Raw genomic sequence first — 26081 nt, forward strand, 5'->3', positions numbered from 1 at the left:
TTTAAGGAGTTCATAATGGGTCAAATCTGTCGTGGTTTATTCTGAGATCGTTTGAAAAATGTCTGTCTACGTCTGACTAATGCGAAACGACAGATGGATGTACAAATAGGTGCAATTTTAGAATATTTATTCACTTTCTGTCATGTAGCGGTTATTTCATGCGGTTTTATGACGATATCGGTGATAAAAGTGATCATAATGTGTTTGTTTGGCTGTTTTCAGATGGTAGAGAGTCAGTGTGTACCATTCGTAGCGAAATCGAAAGTGACAACGACGGAAATGTCGAAGTACCCAGTACTCCGGTTGATATCGTGGGTGAGAGGCGTTATTACGAGATATGTTATCCTCCCATTTCACGCTACAGGTTTGGTGCGATTATGTTCACAATGAGATTAGTATTTTCACACAATGAGGACAGTCGTTATGTTCCAGTAATGTCAGTCCACAGATTAGGGTTATAGTGCCATTAGGGTTGGCGGTTAAGGTCACTATGGTTGTGGCAACAGCCATCGGGTTGGGGTTAGGGTTATAATGATAGAGGGCTGACCTTAGTGTTAGCCTAATCACAAAAACTCTCCGCATTTTAAGCCAATGCATGTTGCATATACGCGCGAAAACATATATATAATAGGGGTGTTAAAAAATGACTTTTTTCTCAAATTCTACTGGCTACTTGATAAAATTGTTAGGTTGCCTAAGCGAAGCCTGCGCACCAAATTTGGTTCAATTCCAACCAGTAGCCGCATTGCTACAGGAGAGGAAATTTTTTAATTCATTGTATAAAAAAGAATAAAGAAAGCTCAATTCCAACCAGCTGAAGCCGAGCTATTGATGTTAAAAATTTGGATTTGAGTAAAATAGTATTTACGCTGGGCACAATTAAAATAAATAATTAAAGAATTGGTCACCGTGAATACTATTTTATTCAAATCCAAAATCTTTCGAAGGCAATAACACCGCTGCCACTGGTTGGAATTAAGCCAAATTTGGTGAACATCGTTTCTATAGACAACCGAACAATTTCATGGAGTGAACAGAAAATTTTGAAATTCATTTTTATAATAAATAAAAAACTTTCTTCTCCTGTAGCAATGCGGCTACTGGTTGGAATTGAACCAAATTTGGTGTGCAGGCTTCTATTAGGTAACCTACCAATTTTATCAAGTAGCCAGTAGAATTTGTGAAAAAAGTCATTTTTGAACACCCCTAATATATAAGCGCATTATTATTGCAAATATGGCCACCATCAACACTTCTCCGAATAATGAAAGAAAAGTTGAGATGATGTTCCCCTTAATCTAACATCTCAAGTCCACAGTACCGCAACGTCCTTCGTATTTTATGTAGGCCTACTAATTGAAATCGCGGTATGATGGAGCAAGTTGAATTGCGTTTGCACATCGCGTAAACGTGCCTTAAAGGGGCTAAGCTAATACCCTTCGAATTGGAAAATCAGTTATACACCTATATCTTTAATACTAGGTAAGCAATATCTCTGAAATTTGCATACAATGTGCTTCAGTAGATATTCTTACGTTGGTTAAAATTTGGTGTGAAATGGCCCACTATTTTTTGACATTTTCCGTTTTTCCGTGATTTTTGAAAGAAAGTCTGGCAAAAGTTCTTGTGGCAAAATTTTTCGGTGAAATTTTTTCACGTTGCCTATTATAGATTCCAATTACTCTAAATAAGACAGTAAAAAGGTACGTATGGAATTCATTCGGCCCATTCTGCATCATCAATTGTTGAGATGATAAATGCATTGAAGGCCGCTGTTTTGTTCACTCAGAGCGCCCTACCGATTACAAAGAGCTGGCGTCTCAGTCCGCCAGACAGTATCCGGGACAGAAGAGCAACCTGGCGACGTACATCATGCCCGTTAAGAAATCGAAACGCCAACCGCAAGCGGTGCCTCACGAAACTCCGAAGAAAGTGCGGCCGGCTATAGAACGGCCTGTGTACCGTCCCAAGTGAGAAACATGTCATGTGCATGGCGATTTTTTTGACATGTCAAAAAGAAGTCAAAATTTTGTCAAAATTGTAGCGTTAGGTCAAAAAATGTCAAAATTGTTTATAAAGTCAAACATTTTTTGCAACCTGCACGCCGTTCCAATCGTAGATATTGCACTGTCGGTTAACTTATCATTTCACATTTTACAACTTGTAGCCTTCTTTATAGGCCTAACGTTGCAGACGACCCATTGTCTGCTCATTGTAAATCATAAACATTCAAATGAAACAAATAGGTTGACATATGGTGTTATGCTCAACGTACCGCAATATCCTAACTGAGGCAAGACTGCGAGGGCATTGCATGGTTCTTATATCAAGAAGTGCATGGTGAAAATTGTGATGTAGACGCCATTGAAAGAATGAAGCAACACGCGGTGTACGCACAACTCTAGTGTTGTCAGCCAATAACTGCTGCTGTTGAACGTTCTTTCCCCATTCTTGGCAAGTTACTTAGTAAGGACAAACACTTTTTACCCGACAATGTAGGAATGTGTCTATCGTTGTACTACAACAAATTTCAATTATTTCTACCACAATACGTGATGTAACTACTGGAACTCTTCATAGGGCCAGATTTCGTTAAAATAAAGTTTTTCCATGTAAAAATATGTCAGTTTTTGAGTCAAAAAAGGTTTTTTTCAGGCCAAACTACTTCATAAAGACAGACAGTTCCAACCAGAAATGGAGATGAGTAATAAAATTTGTGGGAAAACACCTAGTTTGCATACGTTAGCAGTGATTCCCAACCGCGGCCCCGAGGGCCGTATGCGGCCCCCAGCTAGCCTTCTTGCGGCCCCCAAAAATAATATGAAATCGAGTTATGACAAAAAATAAAATTTATATCTATAAAATACACTTGCTTGGCTTGGGAGCGCAGCAACACAATGACCATAACAATGGCCAATGGCGTCAAGCGATTGGTCGGAACCGGGGCCTACGATACTTACGGCCTAATATGGCACATTACACTTGCAGGATATAAGAGGCCGATACTCCCAAACAGACATCATGACTGACTCAATGATTGCTTGCGATTTCACTTCTCGATACCAGACGCCTCGCCGTACAAGTCTAATAAAGTCTTATAACAGGCAAAATTAGTACTTTCAGATGAAACAACTCAATTAAGAGCCAAGTAACAGCGTCGCAATGTATTTATCCACCAACACACAAGAAGACAATGTAACGAGAATCCCCAACTTGGGCATGTAAAAGTATTTTACAGCATGGTAAAACGAATTCAAGCACGTGAAAATGAAATTCAATCATTTGGAACTACTCTGAAACACATACGTGAAGCTTAGCCATAGAAGTTCTGCAAGTGAAATGAATTACTGCAGTAAGTAAACTACGTCTTGCTCAACTGCCGCTATTTAAAGTCCTCCACAGCATCTTTTCTCACGGAGGCACTTACCAGCTTCTGCTTGTTATTATAATATACGTTAACAATGATTTTGCCCGCCAATTTTAAAGCTCGATCTCGATGATCACAGCATTCAAAACTTGAGGTACCCCCCCCCCCCCCAAACGATGCAAAACATATTGACCAGCTTCTCTCGCGGCGACTTGGGGGTGAGAGCAGATGATTTTATCAGACCATCTAGGATTGAAAAACTGGATGCAACAAACTTGGCGAGTGGTTCTGAGGGAGCAAGCAGCCCCCCACGACCGAGCAAGTCGAAATAACGTGAACTTGCGCCACAGAACTCATCAAAAAAGGACTCATAACATATTTGACAAAACAATTTTTCGAGGACCTTCTTACCAATGTACCCAGCCACAACATACGACACCTCCTCGTTGTCAGGAGATAGAATTGATTCGGTAATTTCAATCGCCACATCTGCAATTACTTGTTTGAAATGATCAAAATGAGTTAAACCTGAAACACCAATATCATGCTCCCAGTAGTTTACCTCAATTTTTGGGATGAAACGAAGCAGAATTATCTTTTCAAAATTGGTAACTTCTGTTAAACCCATCAGAAATCTCCCCCACTCATTTGCCTATAGCGCGAGAACCTTCTTTCAAACGGATCATTCATAAGTAGTGACTGAGCTATGCAGGGTTTCAATCGGAGCTTTCAAGGTTTGCTTTGACAGTAGATAGACAATAGTTCTGGGGGTTATATCCATTCCATTTTACAAGCCAATTAGCAAAGTCTTGTAAAGAATCCATTTTTGCATCTTGTGAGACCACTGCTTTGGCCTAGGGGTTTGCCGAAAATATGGGACAGAAATTGGTGATTGTCCACTGTCCAGTGTCCACCAAGCATTAGTAAGACTCAAAAATGAAGACATATCTTCCCTGTGAGGCAAGCAACTTTTGCAAGCTGCAATAGTTGACTCATGGAATGGAGCAAGAGCTAAGTTGACATTCTGTTTGATATTGCTTGGATGCAATGAGGCAAAAATGTCAATTTTGCGCTTTACACAAATTCGAATCCAGCTTATCATCATATTCCCTGATCTTGTGAAGATCGCCCCATGCAACGAATCCACCAGGCGATGATGAATGAGAATCGAGGAAAAATGAATTTCTTGGCTCGGAGTAAATGTTTTCATATGCTCTTTACACTGTACAGTATCGAAAAATATATATGTTTTCTTGGCGTAGGATGAATGATGAAAAGAGAACTCATCATTTCCAGAGTATTTTTGTCTCATTAATCCAAATGCTTTTACATTGGAAGAATGATTATCCGTCACAAGTCCTCGAACGGCAAATCCATGCCGATTGAGAGTAGCAATGCAATCCAGCAATTCCTCTGCTAACCAAGTTCCTGTAATTTCGGTCTCTGGCAGTGCCTTCACTAGGACTGGTTTTTCCTCCAAACGTAGTCGTTTTCGCAAGCATGAGTCGGTGATGTACTTTGATTCAAAGTGCAATTCACAGATTACAGAATTGAGAGTTGGTTTCCAATCGCGCCCATTCACAAAAGATATCCGTTTGTTTTGTAACTCCGCATCGTCAAATGGAAAGTGAAACGACAAAACTTTTTGTTCAGTAGTTAAATATCCAGATTTACAGCCATAAACACAACATTTGTTGACCATTAACGTTCAATTATACATTAAGCCAAGCCTGCATCGTCAAGCATACATATAATATGTCAAAATTCACTGTCATAAATGCCGCATAAAATACCACCATGAATTCTAGCCGATATTAGTTTGTTTAATACTGCAACTAGTGCAACATGAAGTATTATTTCCAGCTACATAATTACCTACCTAGATGCTACCGGATGGTCAAAACGGCTCCTAAACATACCTTCACTGCAATCGTACAGAGTTGTTACTACGGTAATAGCTAATCGTGACATCATTAAATAATAATTCTAACTTAGCGACTATAGCTCGAAAACCTTGCCTCCAAATGTGAATAGCGCAATCGCAACTTCACAGTAGCCTACCTTGTATTATAAGTATAAGACGGTCAATACAGCAGCATATAAACAGATGCAACCGTCTAGCTAGATCTCGCAGAGTGAAATGAGTGCATTTTGCTTCAAGATGGGAGGCATTTAGTATTGTCGACCAGCAAAGTAAAACAATCGCTGAGTCAATCGTGATGTCTGTTTGGGAGTGTCGGCCTCTTATATCCTGCAAGTGTAATGTGCCATATCAGGCCGTAAGTATCGTAGGCCCCGTCGGAACAATGCCAATTTTCATATTTTGACGACTATTTTGGGTCCGTTTCATTGCCCTGGTATTCGTGCGGCCCCGACCGTACTCTAAAATTCTAAATTTGGCCTTGACACCGAAAAAGGTTGGGAACCACTGCGTTAGGTTAAAATTTGGGCCAAATTTTTTACGGTCGAAAAATGTCAAAATTGTGATTTTTTAGGTCAAAATCTTCCGTTTTTTAGGTCAGAAAATTCGCCCCAGTCATGTGTATTAGGGCTTGTCAAAAATATATTTTTTCTTTCAAATTTCACTGGCCACTTGATCACATTTCGAATAATCGGGGCGAGTAGAGCGCTTAAGCTCAATGCACTATTTTTAGGTGATACACGAGCTGCTTCTGTAGGCACAGCTTTGGTTGGCGTATTTTGATAAAAGTCGACTACAAGGCACCCAAATGAAAATGTGAACGGCCTCTCCCGACAACACGAAATCTTCCGTCTCGACATTTTATCTGCCTTTGTGTGCCTACGGAAGGAGTTCGTGTGCCATCTAAACATGATACATAGCGTTCAAGCGATCTCTTCGTCATTACATGTCGTGTTTGGTGATAAGATTGTTAATATACAACGTTTCCAATTCTCTATACTAGCTGCTGACAATTACCCCTGACGAGTGTCAGCCGAAAATATCCGGGTTTCATTTCAATTTGAATATGCTATTCATCTGTGATATATGCTTATATCCATGTATTCCTTACAAATCGCCCGCTTCCAGAAACTTCCAAGACATACTGGAAGATCACGCTCACTTGCATTTCTTCAACCGCTTCCTGAAGTCACACAGAGCCGACGTGCCTCTGAGGTTTTGGAACGCGGTCGAGAGACTGAGCAGAACCGAGAAACTGAGACTGCGCCAGATTCAAGCGCGCCGGATCATCAACAAGTATTTCCACAGTCCGAAAACGCCAGCCACCCAGCTGCTACAGTGCGGTGCTGACGTGATCAGGTATGCGGCTTTAATTTGATGTTGACGAGCCGGCGCTTCATACCTGGTAAGGCCATCGCGTCGATTTTAAGAAACGTATTTTTCAAGTTATAAAAAGTCTGCATTTGCGGGAAAGGAATCAATATGACAATTATGACATCTGATTCAAACTACTGAATTTTCAAAATGCTCAACTAGAACTAGAACTGGACCTAGATCTACCTGCTTTTAAAGAGTTGGAACACAAGAATATTTTCAGTGTATTAGAATTAAAATTATATCAACATAGTTTTTTTACAAATTAAATTAAAATTAGAATTACCGAATTCATCAAGATCAGCGACGGTTTGTATTTATAGCGGCGTTGGGATGTCTCGAGTCAATTTTGTCGCGTGACTTGTCCTGGCTCGAGTCGCTTCGCAAAAATGACTTGATTTGACTTGGAAATCGGTTAAATTCCGAAAGAAATACATCAAACATATCAAGTTCATATATCAAATCAGAGTAAAGATCTTGTAAACGCGAGAATGGCAAATGTCTGTACGCCAGATTTGTATCATTGTATAATTGAGCCAAATGTATTTACCTACATTTTTTCATGTTATTGTAATTGTAATTGAAGCATTTTTATTTTGTGTGATTGTAATTGGTAATTTTTTGTTTAATTGCAATCTCAATTACATTAGGCTACATTGTTATTGAGAACTGACAATCACAACATAAAATAATTGGCCCTTCTTCGTTTTGCGATCAACAACCGTCCAGTGTTCACCGCGACACCAATACCTGTTTCTTGTGAACGTCTCAAAATTTATAAACGGTAAAATAAGTTGTTTTTCGCTTTGGCATCGGTGTAGTGGGTGCAGGATATTAGGGTTACTCCTTCCCAGCGATTTGCTTCATATGATGCTACTCAAAAAGCAATAACCCTTATTGCTGACGCCTTACCAATTATCTTTCATTTGCCTCACTCAGCTTTGTGTATTCGTTTGATTACATTTCATTTGCCTGTCTTGTAGCCTATTCGTTGTTAGTCGTTGTCAGTCGCTCAAACTTTTGGCTGTTAACAGTCGCTTAAAAAAATTCCGTGTTTCTATTTTTGAGTACTTGTGATTAAGAATAGTTCGAAAACGTTCGACTTTTTTTTTAATTAAAGGGTATTCTACGTATAACGAATGAAACACGAATAGCTTATGATTGTTGCGAATTACGTCGCTATGCGATTATCAAAGGGCATGCCTGTGCAGAAGTAGAATTTACGATTAATCGATTACATGTTTAACAGTAATAGTAATTGTAATTTGATATTTTTAGCATGGAATAATTGTAATGGTCATGTAATTGAAGCATGATAGGGAGTAATTGTAAAAGTAATTAATGTAATTAATGTAATTGATTCAACCCTGCTGTACACCAAGCTTGACTCGTTTCGCACCACACAGTTCCCTTGTAACATTTTCAGGAATACCAGAAATCAGATTAGAATTATAACTAGAATTGGAGCATACAGACATTTCACAAATTACCTTAGAATCATGTAACCGGAATTTCCCTAAACTTAATCGAATAGCCAGAATTGTGTACAATCTAAATTCAAGGCGTGCAATTAGACACCACATTTAAACATATTTTATGTCGTAGCTGATATTGCGTGTACAAATGCACAATGTGGTATCTAAATGAACGGTAATTAGACACCATGTTATGCTTCAAGAAACACAATATTGGCGAACGCATAAAGTATGTGGAAATGCGGCGTCTAATTGAATATGGAGTGTACTTGTCCGAGTCGCATTCGCCGCGTCGTCTTTCAGAGAAATCTCGAAAAAGGAATGCGTGCCGACCAATCGGCTGTACGTCGCCCAGACCGCGGTCGAGCACGACCTGGAGGAGAAGTGGTTCGAGAAATACGCGGCCACCTTCTTGGAGTTACCGTCCTACAATTCGAAGCACGACGTAGTCGCCGAGGTCAACGACGACACCATACTGCAGCGAAACAGAAAGCTGGTACTTACAGTCTGTATTTCCATGCGTGCTGTATCGCGCGCGCGAACACTTCAACTTTCGACATTAATTTCCCTGTAAACCAGCGTTTTTTAGCATCTTGTGAGATGTACGTACAATGAGAAAATATTCAACATTTCCAAATTATAATTAAAATTTTACCTACACATTTTCTTCCACGTTAGATTATAATTAGAATGATACCTACACATTTTACTTCAAATTAGACTAGAATTCCAATTATTGCTGCACAGTTTTCTCCTAATTATATTAGAATTATACCTACACATTTTTTTCAAATTAAACTATAGAATTTAAATTATTGCTGCACAAATTTTTCCGAATTAGATTAGAATTAGAATTATTGCTGCGTAGTTTTTTTTCATGTTATACTAGAATTGGAATTGAACCTACACATTTTCTTCCAAATTAGATTAGAATTAGAATTATTGCTGCGTAGTTTTTTTCATGTTATACTAGAATTGGAATTGAATCTACACATTTTCTTCCAAATTAGATTAGAATTAGAATTATACCTACACATTTTCTTCCAAATTAGACTAGAATTAGAATTATTGCTGCGTAGTTTTTTCCATATTATATTAGAATTGGAATTAAACCTATACATTTTCTTCCAAATTAGACTAGAATTAGAATTATTGCTGCGTAGTTTTTTTCCATATTATATTAGAATTGGAATTAAACATATACATTTTCTTCCAAATTAGACTGGGGGTAGAATTATTGCTGCTCAGTTTTTTTCAAAATATATTATAATTAGGATTGTACCTACATATTTTCTTCCAAATTAGGTTAGAATTCGAATTATACCTACATATTTTCTTCCAAATTAGACTAGAATTAGAATTATTGCTGCGTAGTTTTTTTCCACATTATATTAGAATTGGAATTAAACCTATACATTTTCTTCCAAATTAGACTGGAGTTAGAATTATTGCTCCTCAGTTTTTTTTTCAAAACATATTACAATTAGAATTGTACCTACATATTTTCTTCCAAATTAGATTAGAATTAGAATTATACCTACACATTTTCTTCCAAATCAGACTGGAGTTAGAATTATTGCTGCGCAGTTTTTTTTTTCAAAATATATTATAATTAGGATTATACCAACACATTTTCTTTCAAGTTAGGCTAGAATAAGAATTATTGCTGCACAGTTTTTTCTGAGTTAGACTAGAATTATAGAATTAGAATTATTCCTGCGTAGTTTTTTCCTTTTTCATCCACATTACGTTAGGGTTAGAATTATTTCTATGACTACCAGCCTTATCCAAATTATAGGTACACATTTTTTTTCCAAACTATATTAAAATTAGAATTATACCTACACATTTTCTTCCACATTTGGTTAGAATTAGAATTATAGCTATACAGCCTTTTCAAAATTTCGGTAAAGTTAAAATTATAGCTACACAGTTTTTTTCCAAATTAGATTCAAATTCGAATTATACCTACTCATATTTGTTTTCAAATTAGATGGGAATTAGAAATACTGAATTCGCTGGAACGTGGGCATTGAACCAAGCTCAGTTCATATCAACTCAGAGTTCAATCTCTTAAACACGAGAATGGCAAATGTCTGCACAGCAAGCTCGGTTAGTTTCGCGCTATACAGTTCTCCGGCACAATTTCCTGTGAAACCAGAAATTCGATTACAATTACAATTAGAGCAAAGAAACTTTTTGCGTACTAGATTAGAATTAGATTACCTGAATTTCATTTTGATCAGTCTAGTTAGGCAACGTTATGCGTATCGAAATCCTAAATGCGAAATTTAATAGCCATACTTTTATAGCCATAATATAAAGCAGTGGTTCCCAACCTTTTTCGGTGGCAGGGCCAAATTTAGAATTTCAGAGTACGGCCGGGGCCGCACGACTACCAAGGCAATGTAAGGAACCCAAAATAGTCACCAAATATGAAAATTGGCATTGTTCCGATAATTCGCATGACGCCATTGGCCATTGTGTTGCCGCACTCCCGTTGTTGAGAACAATCAACCTTTGCTGGCTATTTCAGAGTAGTTTTATTGCCGATTCGTATCTTTGGAATCAGTGCGACACTTGCTTTCGATGAAAATCGACATATCAAATTATTCGGACGCTTGGGTCGCGAGCTATAGGACTATCAATTATGCTGCTTTTTGCCGGCTAAGCAGCACGCATCTCGGCGTATTCAATCGTGAATCACTTGTTGAACATCTAGCCGTAAATTAGTTATCAATACCCAGGGCCGTAACAGCACTTCGTCAACCCCCCCCCCAAAAAAAACACGTTTCTCTTGGCCCCCCATAGGGTGATAAACAGAACTTCGAAGCCCCCAGATCCCCTTCAGGCTAGATGGCTGTTTACCGCTATTTATCATCTAAATCGGGTGTCCGTTTCAGGCAGCTTCTCTCGACTAATCGCGCGAAAATGTTCTATAATTCATGATTGAATCGGTCAATATAATCGGGTATTGCATATCTATTGGTATCAATTTTTATCCTCTCTCTGCTCACGTAATCAGATTGACCGGTTGGGCCGAGTGAGTTGTGTTTGATAAGGTAGGACCACTCAATTAAACATCTTCGGGCGTATACCCGTTGGCAAGAACGAAATAGCACTTCATCAGGCCCCCCAAAACACTTAGGTCTTGAGCTCCCATAGGGTGATAAACCGACCCCCCGTGCCGTTGTTCGCTTCTGCCACGAAATCAGGATCCCAGTTTAGTGAGCCAGCGTGGAGCGCGAAAATTTTCGATAATTCAAAATAAAATAGGTCAATAAGATCGGGAATTGCATAAATATTGCTATCAATTACTTGTCCTCTCTGCTCACGTAATCAGATTAACCGGTAGAGCTGAGTGAGGTGTCTTGGACACTGTAGGGCCCGTAAATAATAATTAAGCATATTCGGACGGGTGGACTCGTTGGTACGACTTCGTTACATGGTGTTATTTGTTATTTCGCGACCTCCAGTCTGCTATATCAAGAAATATAGAATCGCCCAAAAATACTAAACTAAAAGTTGCACATGATTTCACATTGGTAGTTCTTCACTGGCATATAATTCTTCCCTGCGGGATGGTAGCCTATTTGTCTCGTGACGTTCAGATTGCCAAGACAGGAACATTCGGCGCCAGTCATTGCCTATGGTCAATTATACCTATATCTATTTTGAATATAGGCCTACATAACGAAGTTTTCGGTCAGCGTAAGGGCAGTCCATTTCGGCCAAGGTTTTCTCGCTGCCGATCGTTCTGGCACACTTCTTGGAGTCGCAGGTTACATGGCCTGAAACTTTATATGTCTTAGCGCGTCGCGGCGCGGTAATGGCCAACGCCGATATGCCCACTTCTATAAATCTTGCGTATTTTATCTTGGTCAAAGAGTGCCCAATAATTAAGGTACTTGGAAACTTGAAATCGCGCGAAGCGCGAAAAATCTTTGAAAAATTGCATAAAATTTCATAAAATACTCTATAATTTATGCTAATTCACTAAATAATTTTGGGGGCCCTTCTATTTCGCTCCCCCGAATTGGGGGGCTTGGGGTGCGGCAGTTACGGCCCTGTCAATACCTGTATCTATACCTATATCTATAGGTATACTGCCCGTCCAACTGGAAAGTTAGGGCACATTGCATTGAAACTGCAGTGATGTAATCTTAGCGGTCTACTCACAACTTTCCTGCAATCCTAATGGAAAACTCCAGACTCCAAGCCAAGCAAGAGTATTTTATAAATATATATATTTTTCATGAATCGATTTCTCAATATTTTTGTGGGGGCCGCATGCGGCCCTCAGGGCCGCGGTTGGGAATCACTGATATAAAGGCTGAACGGAATCGAGTACCTCAGTGATTCGTTTCTGAATCGTGTCGAGTAATCCAGTATCATTCATTATCACGTCATAAGAATATGAATGATGTAGAAAGTTCAAATGTATCTTTAACGCGAACACAAACAAAATAATGACAGTTTTACATCGCATTAAATATGGTTTAGTATTTTTCGACCATAACCTATATTTCATTGCACTCTGTGATAATGCTATGGCTTGATCGCGACTTGACCGATACGCCGTTTCTACTAACGTGCGTAAGCGTAGGTTTGTACTTCATGTTTCGTATGGAGCCTATTTACACATCCCTATAGTGGAAGCTGTAAACGTTACGCACATATTATTTGAACAATCGCTTTGACCAATATAACGAAACAAATGCGCCTTTCATCTAGTGACTGCTATACTGACATCGTTGAACGCGTTTTTATACGAGCGCGAATTTCGAGACCGCGTCTTATACAGCTCAAGTGCCCTCCTGAAAATTGCGTTACATAGTAATGTTATACCGCTGGTTGATTTATGCATCAATAACAAATAAGACATGTTGGGTTAACACGTTGAATATATTCGCATCGATCGCTATTGTGTGACCGGGAAACCGTTCGACATATGTCACGACAGTAGCAGTATATGCTCATTACAAAAAACACCCACGTGTTTAGGAATATGATTTACTTGCTCGGCAAGATGATAGTATTAGTGTCACAACGACAACGTTTGCTTATCGCTTGGAAAGGTCGCGCGATTCCATTCAGAAGCAAGTATTAACTCATTATGGCGTCACAACAGTATGAAAGATATGTAAAGTTCAGATATGCATTAATGATAACTGGGTCGCTTTTTTTCAGCCTACAGAACGTAACAGTTTGATCTACAAAATCAAAATTTTGGCATTTTTTTTACTTTAAAAAATAAATTTGGTAAAATTTTGCCCTCATGTGTTTTCGCACATAATGTTTTAGAATTGTACTACTTGTCTTCATTTCTGGTTGAAACTTACGAAGTAGTTTGACCTGAAAAAAAAAACTTTTTTGATTTACAATCTGACAAATTTTTACATGATTTTATCGAAATTGTTTGTTTGTTTGTTGTATTCATGGTGTATGTCGACTACTATGGTCATTTGCACCAGGCCGATATTGTTCATTATAGATGCCCACCTCTAGGCTTTTTGTAAAACACCGCTTACGGCTTAGGTATCGGAATTCTGAAGTCGATCTCGGTCGGACGCGAGCCCGTACCCATTGGTGTCGCAGCCGCGGATTATACCACTGCGCTATCTCGCCACACATTTTAACGAAATCTGCACCTATGTTCCATCAGGCATTATGGTAGAAATAATTGCAATTTGTTGTAGTATAACGCGGACTGTTGCCAGGATTTATCATTTACTTCTGTGCTTGCGTGTAGTTGGGTTCGTAAATTTCAGAGAGGGATCTGTTCGGTGCTGAGAGTCTTCATAAAGCGCGCGGGATCGTTCATGCGGAACATGAAGAACCCCCGGATGTTCGAAAAGTTCGAAAAATTCCTGCAAAGGGAGACGGAGGGAGAAACTCCCGCTTCCAAGAGCGAAATGCCGATCGGTGAGTAGAATTCGGGCGCTTCTTCGATACACGCCCCATATCGAACCGGTGTTCCCCATGAAACAGAGATGAGCGTGGATTAGGATTCAGGTTTGGGAAAACCGGATTTGCGAAATTTTGTCGGATTATGTTTGGATTAGGACTGCAGACTTTTTTCAATGGATTCAATGGAAATTGATGTCCTGTGGCGCACGGCGACGAAGTTTTTCGTTCTGTCAAAGTATATTGATGCACTTAGTCACTCATTATGCGTTGTATTTCTTTTTACAGAATTAAAGGCGTAAGATGTGCGCTTTGTTAGAGGAATTCTCAGTTTATATCGGATTAGGATTATAGGACTAGGATTGGTATATACAAAATTTCTGGATTAGGACTAGGATTAGGATTTCAAGATTCGGATTTGGATTGGATTAGGACATGGAAATTTCAAATCCGCTCAACTCTGCCATTAAACCATAGTGTCCTATAATGAAACCAATAACTATTTCCCATGAACATGACGTCATAGTAGGTGGACATTGGCAATTGAAAATGCAGGCGAATTTTGCCGGATTAGGATTGGATTAGGATTAGAGATTGTTTTTAAACGGATTAGGATTAGGATTGATCGATTTTCGGGGATATTGATGTGCGAATGGCGACAAAGTTCTTTGTCCCACTGAAGTTGCTTCATATAGTTTGGCACTAATTAAGCGTTTCGTTCATTGTTACAGAATTATAGGCATAAGATGTAGGCTCTATAGGTGGAATTCTAATTTTGAATCGAATTAGGATTGGGATTAGGATTGGAATGTACAGAATTTCTGGAATAGAATTAGGATTTGAATTTGAAACTTCGGATTTGAACTGGATTAGGACATCGAAATTCCAAATCCGCTCATCTTTGCTACGTACTACATGTTTTTTCGAAATTATTTACACAATTATGGCATAGTTATACTATACAACGTTTGAAAACAAAACGCAATCTGTTTTTAAAGGCATTTTTTAAACACTGTTTAAAACATGTTTTGAACAAAATGATTTTGGACAACATTTGTTTTAAATGCCACCCTAATTGTACGGCATCATGCGGAAAAGTATACGTTACAAAGTTTTACATCAATGTAAAATTTGATATTTCATTCCTCTAATTAATGGAAAAACGTCCGAGTCTATGCATTTTTAAATTGAGATATGCATTTGTAATCGATTTTGCGGCGTTTTCACTGGACACAAGTCACGACAACGCGATCTTGTTTGTTCCAGACGTTTTCGACAACAGAAGCGATAGCACCCTGTCGCCCGTATTGTACCTGCGTCGGGACTGGGACGCGCGCGTCAAGCAACGCATTGTAAACGGCCGCCTGATCACCTACAACTTCCTCGTCAACGATTTACACTTTTGGCGCGATGTGGAGTGGTAAGCCAGCGTGAAAGGCCGTTGTACAGTCCACAATAGGCGAACTGCTCTCCATGGTTTTATCGCCTCTTTCAAGTGTAGGACAATAGGAGCAACGGGATAGCACCAGTGGCAGTTTGAAACATAATAATGAAACGCGAGAGGCGTTGCTATATTGTTCGGGTGTTTGTTTATGTTTTTGAGATACGCGCGCCAACTAGGTTAGCATGAGATAGCTTTCCCTTATCAGAGTATCGTTACCTCACTGGGCATGACTACATGGAATATCATTGAAGTAAAGCTCCAATAACTACCTAGCTCAGATTTGATTTCACAAGCTGCTGTATAGGAAACAATCAATTGCTAGAAGTCACCTCAGTGTACAGTTGATGATATATTCATATATATTCACGTGGAAGACCTTCTAATAGGATCGATGTAAAGAGATGCACAATAGTGTTTAGACAGCTTTATTTCTGCGTCCTCACGGCAGCCAGTTTAAAGTCAGACAAGAAGGAAGCATGCATTGTCATGTGTCCACCAAGCGTCCTACACTTGGCGGCCCCAGAAATAACAGTACCGTCACAATAGCAACTAACAATCAGTACACATACACCCCTAAATGGGTGGGCCGTCACAGCTGACGATTACTCCTGACAGCCGAAGATATTTGGGTTTATTTCAATACGAATATACGATTCAATTGTATATCGAACTTCTGTACCTCCAAGAAGCTCTAGAATTCATCTCATTTGTTAGCGTATTGACATAGCGAAGAAAAGTGTTTGCGATCGCGCTAGGTACATTACGATAAGTAATCTTAGGTAAGAATAATACCGATATGAGTAGAGCGACGAAATCTTGTCGAAATCAATTGTGCGAGGTGTATTTCTTCCGTCTCAAATTCAGACAGACAGGGAGTTAGCAGTGGCTATTTGAAGAGCTTCTTGGAGGTACAGAACTTCAATATACAATTGAATAGCGATAGTATATTCGTATTGACATGAGCATGAATTGAATATTTTCAGCTGACACTCGTAAGGGGTCGTCAGCAACTGGTAGAGAATTGGACTGAACATTGTGTATCAACAATCGTATCAAGCAATGTTTTCGTGATCGTGCTGCCTCGTTAATCGTAGTGGGACGTTCGACAACTAGAAAATTTTCACTTCGTCCAAGTTAGATTAGAATTAGAATTGTAGCTACACAATTTATTTTTTAAATTAGATCGAATTAGCATTACTGAATTCGTAAGACTTGGAAATCGAATTACATTCCGGATTAGAAATAGAACGAAAATCAAGTTCATTTCGTATCAAATCAAACGTCATTCCCATAAGAACGAGAATGGCAAATATCTGTACGCCAAGCTTGGCCCGTTTCGCACCATACAGTTCTCCCGTAGCATTTACAGGAAAACCAGAATTTCGACTATAATTGAAATTAGAGCACAGAAACATTTCACAAATTAGCTTAGAGTTAGATTAAAAGTACTTGGCTCTAATTAGTCTAATCATAGTGTCCTATATGGTGTGGACACAAGCAAATCTCACGGCTCAGTGAAATTGGTATACGTCACACTTTCCATTTGGTCAAAGGCAACTTTACGGCCCATTTTGACCGGCTTGCCGAGCGCTAAATTCGATAAAATGGGTATCAATGGAAAGCTGCTTCTGTACCGATTGCGAAACTATAAATTTTATTCTGCTCATGGTCCTGGAACCCCCCAAAATCAGCCTCGGAAATTGCTCTGTGATCGAGTTTTGACATTGTGACGCAACAATTCTGTCTGGCAAAACGAGAGAAAAGCTATGAAGAAAGAGCCAGACAGCATTGTTGCGTCACAATTCAAAACTCGATCACAATGCAAAATTCGAGGCTAGTTTTGGGGAGTTCCAGGACCGTGAGCAGAATAAAATTTATCTTTTCGTAATCAGTACAGCAGCAGCTATCCATTGATACCCATTTATCGAATTTAACGCTCGGAAAGTCGGTCAAAAATGTCCGTAAAGTTGCCTTTGACCAAATGGAAAGTGTGACGTACACTTATTTCACTGAGCCGTGAGATTTGCTTGTGTCCACACCAAATAGGACACTATGGTCTAATTGTCCCAAGTCTGTTGTCAATCACCTTCGAACATTGTAAGAGATGATTTTACGCGCGGACTTTATCAGTTATAGGAAGCTGGTTCACGAGTTCAGCAATGAGCTGGACGTGTCGCCAGACGCCATTCGCGAAAACACTCTGCTTGTGAACAAAGCCAGATTGATTGTTTCTTGCTACCTTGAATCGGACGTGCTACCGAAAGTTCGAGTGAGTACGCGACAGGGAACATACTGTACAATGTAAATACGTGGGTGGAGACTGGAGAGTGTATTGACCAGGTTTCGAAAAGAGAGTACGGTGCAAATCAGGTTATAAACGGGACTGAATTATGCTTGCACGTCATGCACAAGCACTAGCACAATGCATACCCATTTCAATGAGTTTAAACTAGTGAAATACGCGCCAATCCTTATGGAAATTATACTATCACGAGGGGGTTCAGTAGATGTGTAGCCCAAAGGTGCACATGTACTGTACATGTAAAAGAAATAACCATCTCGTCCCATACTTATGTCATTATATGTATTGGCGTACTTAACACGTCTACCCAACTGCTACAGACGTAAAAGCAGTATTTTGTACCAGAAAGTGGCCCTGACGAGATAGCCGCACACCGCCGTGGTGAAAGTATGGAAATTTCCTTTTTCGTTTGCTTTTATGCGCTATAGACTCTCTATAGAGTACGGGAGTCTGCAGCAATGCTATGTCTGCTAGCAAGCAAATTCTTAACAGCCCTGTATAAATGAACAAACATTTGTTCAAGAGACGAACTGCATTCTCTACTACTGTTCAGTATGCGAGAGATGTTATTGCAGAGGGCGGCCATCCGTCTGAATGCGAGTTTATTTTATGCATTGACTCAGTTATCATCGCTATAACTATACTATCGAGTAATGTGTCATTTGGTGCAGTCTAGACATAGCTCAATTCACAACGTGGTTCAGTCTTGCACAAATTACCGATCTAGTTAATTGACGGTCAACTGAATACGAGTTTTTCAGTAGTACTATAATTTTAGCGCTAGTGGTTGATCTTGAAAAATGAGTAGTTCTACTTCTAGTTCTAGTTGCGAATAAAGACGTTAGTTCTAGTTCTAGTTCTAGTGAGAGTTTTTAAAGCTGGGTAGTTGTAGTTCTAGCTGAGAGTTTTGAAAAGCGAAAAGTTTTATTTCTAGTTTTATGTCTTTTGATCGCTTAGTGAGGATTTTACAGATCAACATCCCGCACGAGGTGGCCAGGATATCCTCGGACGCTTTGCGAAACGATAACATCGAGTACGGCCTTTTCCACAAGGCAACGATCACGATTTTCCCCATGCTACTCGATTTCTGGCGAAGGTGCGCACTTCACTTTGTTGACTGTAGCAGCAGCGCGCCGTGTGCAACGGTTTCTTACATCTTATCTCTGTGTCGTCATAATTTATAGGAGCCACTTGTCAGTGCAACGTTGCTTGTTAGCAAAGTAATCAAATATTTCCTTTGTCCGAAGGTTGCAGTACTTGTATATGATGCGTGAACGATACCTAGTTTAGATGATCCATTTTATCGAAAGTTATATTTGTTTCCTGCGCAAATCGTGAACATGAAAGGTAAAGAAATAAAGGCGAGTAGGAAGGTAAACTAAGTCTGTTTGTGTATGAATATCTATTAGATCAGTGGCTGTCAACCGCCGGCCAGTGTCAATAACTATACTGCCAGTAAGACACTAAGACAGATGTTTTTGACTTGATAGCTCAATTCCAAAATGCATGTAGTTAGAGTCTTGTTCATTAATTAGACGCATGAAACGTTAAAGTGGAAATTGATTTAGAAATGTGGAATATATTTTAATGTACCGTGTCGTAATATAGAGTTCATGGTCTGTATTGTGGACTGAGCAGGTGTTGTACGAAACTGGTAAAAAGTATAGCCTATAACTTGCTCAAGACCAATGTGACAGTTAAGACTTTTAAAGCAGTAGTTTAATTTTGGCAGTTCAATTTAGCGATATTCGGAAGTATGTCACAGTATAGCAAACAGGAAAAGCGTATAAAATCGCGTTGCTGCTTTTTTACGGTAGCCTACGTCGCCTTGCAGAGACTTCACTAGAAACCACGTATAGTCTAATATCAAATGGCAGCGTTAAATGAAGTGTCCAATTTTTGTTGTATCAATAATTCTGATTCTAGTCCAATTTGGAAAAAATCTGTCTAGGTATAGAATTTGGAAAAGCTAAAAAATTTAAATTTGTCCAAGTCTGGTTGGTCTGATCCCTTTGAGTGTACGGCACAGTGACACCTTGTGACGACCGCCGTGCCGGCGAATTTCCTAGCGGCCGCGTATCACGGGCGCTCACTTTTCCGGCAGATTTTGCGCCGAGCACTACGCCTACATACCGACCTTGTCGAAAAAGCACCAGAAAATTTACGGCTATAAAATGACGCCAGCCATCGCCGAACAGCGGAAAAAGCCGAAGAAACCGCGCGCGCCAGAGGAAGGCGGCGACTCGAAACGCAGCACCGCGAACGCGAACATCTCGTCCAAGTATCTCAATATGGATCAGACCAATTTTACAATGAAGAGAGCTTCCCCGATAGGATGTGAGTCCGATAATAGTTCCTCGCACTTGTACTGCCCATTCACTGCCAGCTATGCAATTACGTGGTCCATTGTTTGAGAACTCACAGTATAATTTCAGTATCCTGTTCGCAGTGGTTCTCAACCTTTTTGGCTTCGCGGACCCCTTTTGACCGTCACGGACACTCGCGGACCCCCTCAAGTTTTAGTTCAATTTTAGCTCTATTATGGTGCAACCTTCATCTGTCTTGTGCAAATATGAACAGTAGACTGGTGATAAACAGCAGAATATTGATTTTTCCTGAAGATAACATCACACTATTTATGTAGAAATTGGTGGACTTCTATTATTTCAAAGCTACTTTTTCTGCTGTATTTCTTGAAGTAAGTGGTCGTGTCTTGAAAATCCGCGTCTTCATTTTGATATGAACTAGGAGTCCCGAAAACCATTTCCGCAAAGATAGATGGAGGCTAATGCAATGATAACGCATAACGCTCCCGACGATACTTTCGGTGTGAACGCAACATTTATGGCACCAAAATGAAGAAACACATATTTTATGAACATATCACATCCAGCATCTAGCGCAGGGATGGGAAACTTACGGACCGCGGACCGGCTTCGGCCTGCAAAGAGTTTCTATACCGTCAAAGTGAAATCCTAATCTAAAAGTATAGACAAATTTTATGCTCCAAAGAATGGATCCACGTTTTCCAACCACAGAAAGACTGTCATGAAACGACTTGTTCTGTTCAGGTTTACATATATATTTACGAGCAAACATTTTCGACCATGACAATTGAACATTAACAAGACGAGGCTGCATACCAATGTAACTGGTGAAATGAATTTCAGGATTGGAGCGTAATGCTTTGTTAGCAACGAAACACTCTTTGTTCATAAAAAAAATCAGCCTTGTCGATAGGGCATCCTCCATAAGAATGCGCCAAATCTGATAGCCGAGCTTTAAGAGCAGGTATATCATTGTCCGATTTATGACGAGGGTCAGCCGAAAATAGACTGTTAAATTGTATATTAAAGTTCTGTACCTCCAAGAAGCTGTTCCTTGCATTGAGAAAAATTATGGAAATACTTCGGAAATTTTTATTTTCAAACGACTGTTCACTTATTTGATGAGACTGACAACTTCAAATCAAGAAGGTTTTTCAGGCATTACGAAGTCACACTGATTGACGTTACTGTCTCCATATTTTTATTTTTTTCCACAAACCCCAACAAAACGTCTCTAAACAGAAATTTGTTTGTATCAGCAGGTTATTGGAAAATTGGCCATGAAAATGAGTTTCCACACTACGATAGTCCATGTCAGACGATTATTATTATGATATGAGTCATGAGGTTTTAGCAGTTGTGGTGCGAAACTGCCTCATGCTTTCACAAATTAAAAAATAAAATAAAAATTAGGTTATCAACCATTTTAAAAATTTAGAGGTCTCGTGGACCCCCTGAAATTGCTTCGCGGACCCCCGGTTGAGAACCGCTGTGTTATATCATAGTTGCGCTATACGACTATATTCATCCGCGCGTGTCATACTACAGGCTGCAGACAATTTAGATTCGAGGAATGATGCATTCTAAAATGGATGGGAGTCAGACTTAGAGAAAGAGAGAGAGAGAGAATTTATTCATCATCGCAAAAAATTCAATAATATATTCATGTTGAAATAAACCCGAATATTTTCGGCTGACACTCGTCAGCAAATTTTGTACTTTGAAAATGTAAACAGTGTATAGTAAATATCATATAAATGCGGCTGTGCGTGGGAAGTTTAAATATGTACCTTTAACGCGACCATATCGAATATAATGCCAGCCCGGCATTTATTACAGCGAATAGTAAGACAATCTTAGATTTTAACTATGCTGACTTTTCTAAGAGTACGAGGGTCATGTCAGTACCAATCACAATTAAAACTTGTCGGCGTGCGCCTTAATGCATGACTTTTCGCCGCAGTTGAGGAAATGGGACTCCGGTTAACCTTCTCAGTGCGCCATGGTGTGACTCTGATTCAGCCCTCGCTGCGGAAGAGACTACTAACGGAAAATCCTGCCAGGTATTGAACTGTACGCAGGGTTTATATATACTGGAAAGATGAGAAGGTAGCGCCAGTGTCCATTGTCCGGCTATCTCAGTATGCAGCAGCTATATCACGAGATCTGTAACACCACAGTTCGATGTACAATCGAGTTTTCGAGGCCTTTGTATGGTATAGTTTATGATGCTTATGTATGGAACGGTGTATCGCGTAGGCTTGGACAACTAGATAGTTAGTTATCTAATTAGAGCGAAATTCCGGTAATCTAATTCTAGTCTAATTTCTGGTCTTCCTGGAAATGTTACGAGAACTGCATCTTGCGAAGGAAGCCAAGCTTGCTACAGACTTTTGCTATTCCATTGTTTGTGAGGTAGAACTATTTATGATTTAATATCAACTGAACTTGTTTCAATGTCCAAGTTTCGCGAATTCGGCAACTCTAGTTGTGATCTAATTTGGTGAAAATTGTGCAGCTATAATTCTAACACTAGTCCTGTTTCGAAAAGCTGAATATTTTCTAGTCGCTCAAGTATGGTACCGAGTGATGAAAGTCGAGGCGGGATACTTAATTCGGTAGTTAGACCAGAGTGGTCAGATTTGTACACATGATTTGCATAGCAGCCTGTCACAGTAGCAAATAGTTCAATTCGGAACATGAAGTTTTGCAGATCATGACGAGGCTCGTGGCTGAGCGACGAAAAGGCCGGTGGAACAATAGCAGACTACAAAAAGGCGGACAGAATATGATCACCGACTTCTATCATAAAATTAACAGCACAATGTATATTATATATCATGTATAGTTTGCGTCGTCATACGCGGCACTGGTATAGGAGAGAGGTCGGTATAGTGCCGTAGTGACACATTCAAACTTGTGCGCAATGTGTCTCGACCTTGTTTATTTAGCATTAACGTGTAATTATAACGTTAACGCGTTGGGTCAGCAACAGTACGCGACAGTGTGGACTGTGTAATCATACTTGTGAATTTCGTCAAGGGAAACTATGACATTTCCCGAGGAACTCGGCCATTCCAATAATTATAGGTATTATATATTATATTATAGGTAACCATTTTTACACCGAATATCATGGAATTTGGATATTTATTGTTCAAAAATATTACACGAAGGGTGAAGTGAGGCGCAGACGGGCCAGCCAAGCCTGACCCGCGATAGCGCAATTCATCATAAACAGCTCCAAATTTTTAATGACTGTTATTTATCGAATTCTATTGTCGCACGGATTCCGAAAATCTAAATATATATAATGTCAGAGCACAAGAACCTTCTCAAAATCGCCAATGAACGTGAAAAGCGGCCTCGTTACGTATACAATGACAGTGCAGAGCAACAAACACTATAGGTGTAGCACAGTTCATTTGCGTCACTCATTGCTGGGTAACAATACCACAGTATAGCAGCGTAGTGAAACAATGCTCGATCGACTTCGCAAACCGGCGGTATAGCATGAATCGTGTAGTTGCGACGGCCAACATGTAGTACAGCTTAATTACATTTCTTTATATAGATATAGCTGTTATCTATGTCTGTCGATCCACACGTACCTTCAATTGTGGATTATGTATGTATAATTTTATATAGTAGCTTCTTACATAGTCAGAGTGGGAAGAGTGCTAATATTATAAGAAACAAGTCGCCAACTGAATCAGCTACCATTTGTGGTTTGTATATTCGGAATATGACTCTAAATCAGGGGTCACCAACACGGGGCACGCGCTCCGATTTGAGATTTTGGAAGAACGAGAAGTGAACTATTTAGAGATGCTGAAATCTATGTCAGTTTCAAAATGTTGTTGTTGCTGTTTCAAAATAAGCTATTCACCGATATTGCCGTGGACGTCAATGACCCAGACACTGCTAAGACCAAGACGCTTAGAAAACGGATTAGGGCAGTCCCACAAAATCAAGCTTTAGGATGAGACAGTATTTCAGCCATAGTAACGTGTCTCGCCAGCCCCAATATTGAGTCCTTAGTGCTCGGTCCATGAAAAGCGTTGCCGGGTACGTGCGTAGCTCATCATGATAACCACTTTCGTTTTATTTTGAACTATGAGCTGCGCACGTACCCGGCAACGCTTTTCATGGACCGAGCACCAAGGAATCAATATTGGGGCTGGCGAGACGAAATTTGAAAAATTGTCCGCGATCCGTTTTGAGTTGGCGACCCCTGCTCTAGACAGTCGGCGCCTCACCAACCATGATCCTCACAACAGACTTCGACAGCTAGGAAATTTTGAGCTTTTCCGAATTAGATTAGAATTAGAATGCTTTGTTGCGCCAATAGCAGACGATGTATGTAAACGTAAGACTTGGTATCTTTCACACTCTATTTAACGACCACTTGAGAATTAGAGCTAGACAGCTTTTTCCGAATTAGAATTAGAGCTACACATTTTTTTTCCAAACTAGACTAGAATTTGAATTACTGGATTCGCAAAAACTTGGAAATTAAATGAATTTGTGAATGGGGAATAAACGCAGCAAAAAGTTCAGTTCATATCAAATCACGGTGCATTTCCGTAACAATGAGAATGATCAACGTCTATACACCAATCTTCGCTCGTTTCCACTATACCAGGGGTCATCAACACGCGGCCCGCGAGGTCATGTTTTGCGGCCGGCGATCGGATTTGTGATTTTGGAAGAACGCGAAATAAAGCATTTCAGTTTCAAATTATTGTTGTTGTTTTAAAATTTAAATAAAGCTATGCGCATGTGCCCAACGACACTATTCCTCACTAGCTGTAACGGCTTCGGCGATGGCAACAGCATTCCAGGGATGGAGAGTCAGCTGATATGAATAATCATATTGCGCTGACGTGAAATCACCAAGTCCCTGCCAAGACCGAGACACTTAGAAAATGGCGTAGGCCCCAGAGGGTGTCCCCACAAGATCAATCTTTCAGCTAGTAACATGCAGCACCGTAACTGCCGTACCCCAAACCCCCATTGGGGGGGGGCGAGCTCGAAGGGGGCCCAAAATTATTTCGTGAATTAGCATAAATCATTCAAGTAGCCATTTATCTTTATTATTGGGTATTGGGCAATTACCACGCCACGACCCACCAAGACATACAATCAAGTTTTAGGCAATATAACATGCGACTCCAAGAAGTGTGCCAGAACGATCGGCAGCGAGAAAACCTTGGCCGAAAAGGTCTATGCCCTTATGCTGACCGAAGACTTCGTTATATATACAAAATACATATAGGTTTAATTGTCCATAGGCGCCTAAATGACTGGCGCCTAATGTTCCTGTCGTTGCAATCTGAACCTCACAAGGCAAATACCATCCCGCTGGGAAAAATTTTATGCCAGTGAAGAAATACCAATTTGAAATCGTGTGGGTCTCTTAGTTTAGAAGCCTACGTCTGGGCGATTCTATGTTTTTTGCTATAGCAGACTGGAAGTCACGAAATAACATCATGTAACGAAGTCATATCAACGCCCGAAGATGTTTAATTATTTTTTACGGGCCCCTCCCGTTTTCAAGACACTTCACTCAGCTCTACCCGTAAATCTAATTACATGAGTAGAGAGAACAATAAATTGATGGCATAATATATATGCAATCGCCGATCTGATTGACCGATTTTATCATAAATTATCGAAAATTTTCGCGCTTCGCGCTGGCTCACAGTACAGTACAGTTGATTTCGTGACAAACGCGAACAACGTGATGGAGGGGTGGCTTCATCACCCTATGGGAGCCCAAGACCCACGTTTTTGGGGGCCTGACGAGGTGCTGTTTCGTTCCTGCCAACGGGTATACGCCCGAAGATGTTTAATTATTATTGAGTGGTCCTACCTTTTCAAACACACCTCACTCAGCTCTACCGGCAAATCTGATTACGCGAGCAGAGAGAAGATAAAAATTGATAACAATATATATGCAAT

The 26081-nt window shown here is 39.9% G+C and overlaps 3 protein-coding genes across 8 annotated transcripts in view; 2 read left to right on the forward strand and 1 right to left on the reverse strand.

The window, feature by feature from the left end:
* Nucleotides 1-22969, forward strand: part of LOC145433091 (uncharacterized) — a 44437-nt gene extending 21468 nt beyond the window's left edge. For 3 of the 5 annotated variants that reach the window (XM_080310014.1, XM_080310015.1, XM_080310017.1), the window contains 11 exons: nucleotides 223-315; nucleotides 1790-1970; nucleotides 6417-6647; nucleotides 8441-8633; nucleotides 13909-14062; nucleotides 15311-15464; nucleotides 17619-17757; nucleotides 18762-18886; nucleotides 19895-20127; nucleotides 22081-22180; nucleotides 22823-22969. In XM_080310014.1, the coding sequence (XP_080166140.1) occupies nucleotides 223-315; nucleotides 1790-1970; nucleotides 6417-6647; nucleotides 8441-8633; nucleotides 13909-14062; nucleotides 15311-15464; nucleotides 17619-17757; nucleotides 18762-18886; nucleotides 19895-20127; nucleotides 22081-22180; nucleotides 22823-22853 (1634 nt within the window). In that variant the 3' untranslated portion in view covers nucleotides 22854-22969. Of the gene's footprint in view, nucleotides 1-222; nucleotides 316-1789; nucleotides 1971-6416; nucleotides 6648-8440; nucleotides 8634-13908; nucleotides 14063-15310; nucleotides 15465-17618; nucleotides 17758-18761; nucleotides 18887-19894; nucleotides 20128-22080; nucleotides 22181-22822 lie in introns of those variants that run through there. The other 2 variants (XM_080310016.1, XM_080310018.1) reach the window with 2 other exon arrangements.
* The window catches only part of LOC145433094 (sodium/glucose cotransporter 1-like), a 98599-nt gene that overhangs the window by 54814 nt on the left and 17704 nt on the right, over nucleotides 1-26081 (reverse strand). The window lies entirely within an intron of this gene.
* LOC145433096 (beta-1,4-galactosyltransferase 4-like) overlaps nucleotides 1-26081 on the forward strand; it is a 72134-nt gene that overhangs the window by 15953 nt on the left and 30100 nt on the right. The gene's annotated exons all lie outside the window — the stretch shown is intronic.

The sequence above is a fragment of the Botryllus schlosseri genome, chromosome 2 (assembly GCF_051294905.1).
Source record: "Botryllus schlosseri isolate E-star chromosome 2, Bs_hap1, whole genome shotgun sequence".
In the NCBI taxonomy this organism is placed as follows: Eukaryota; Metazoa; Chordata; class Ascidiacea; order Stolidobranchia; family Styelidae; genus Botryllus; species Botryllus schlosseri.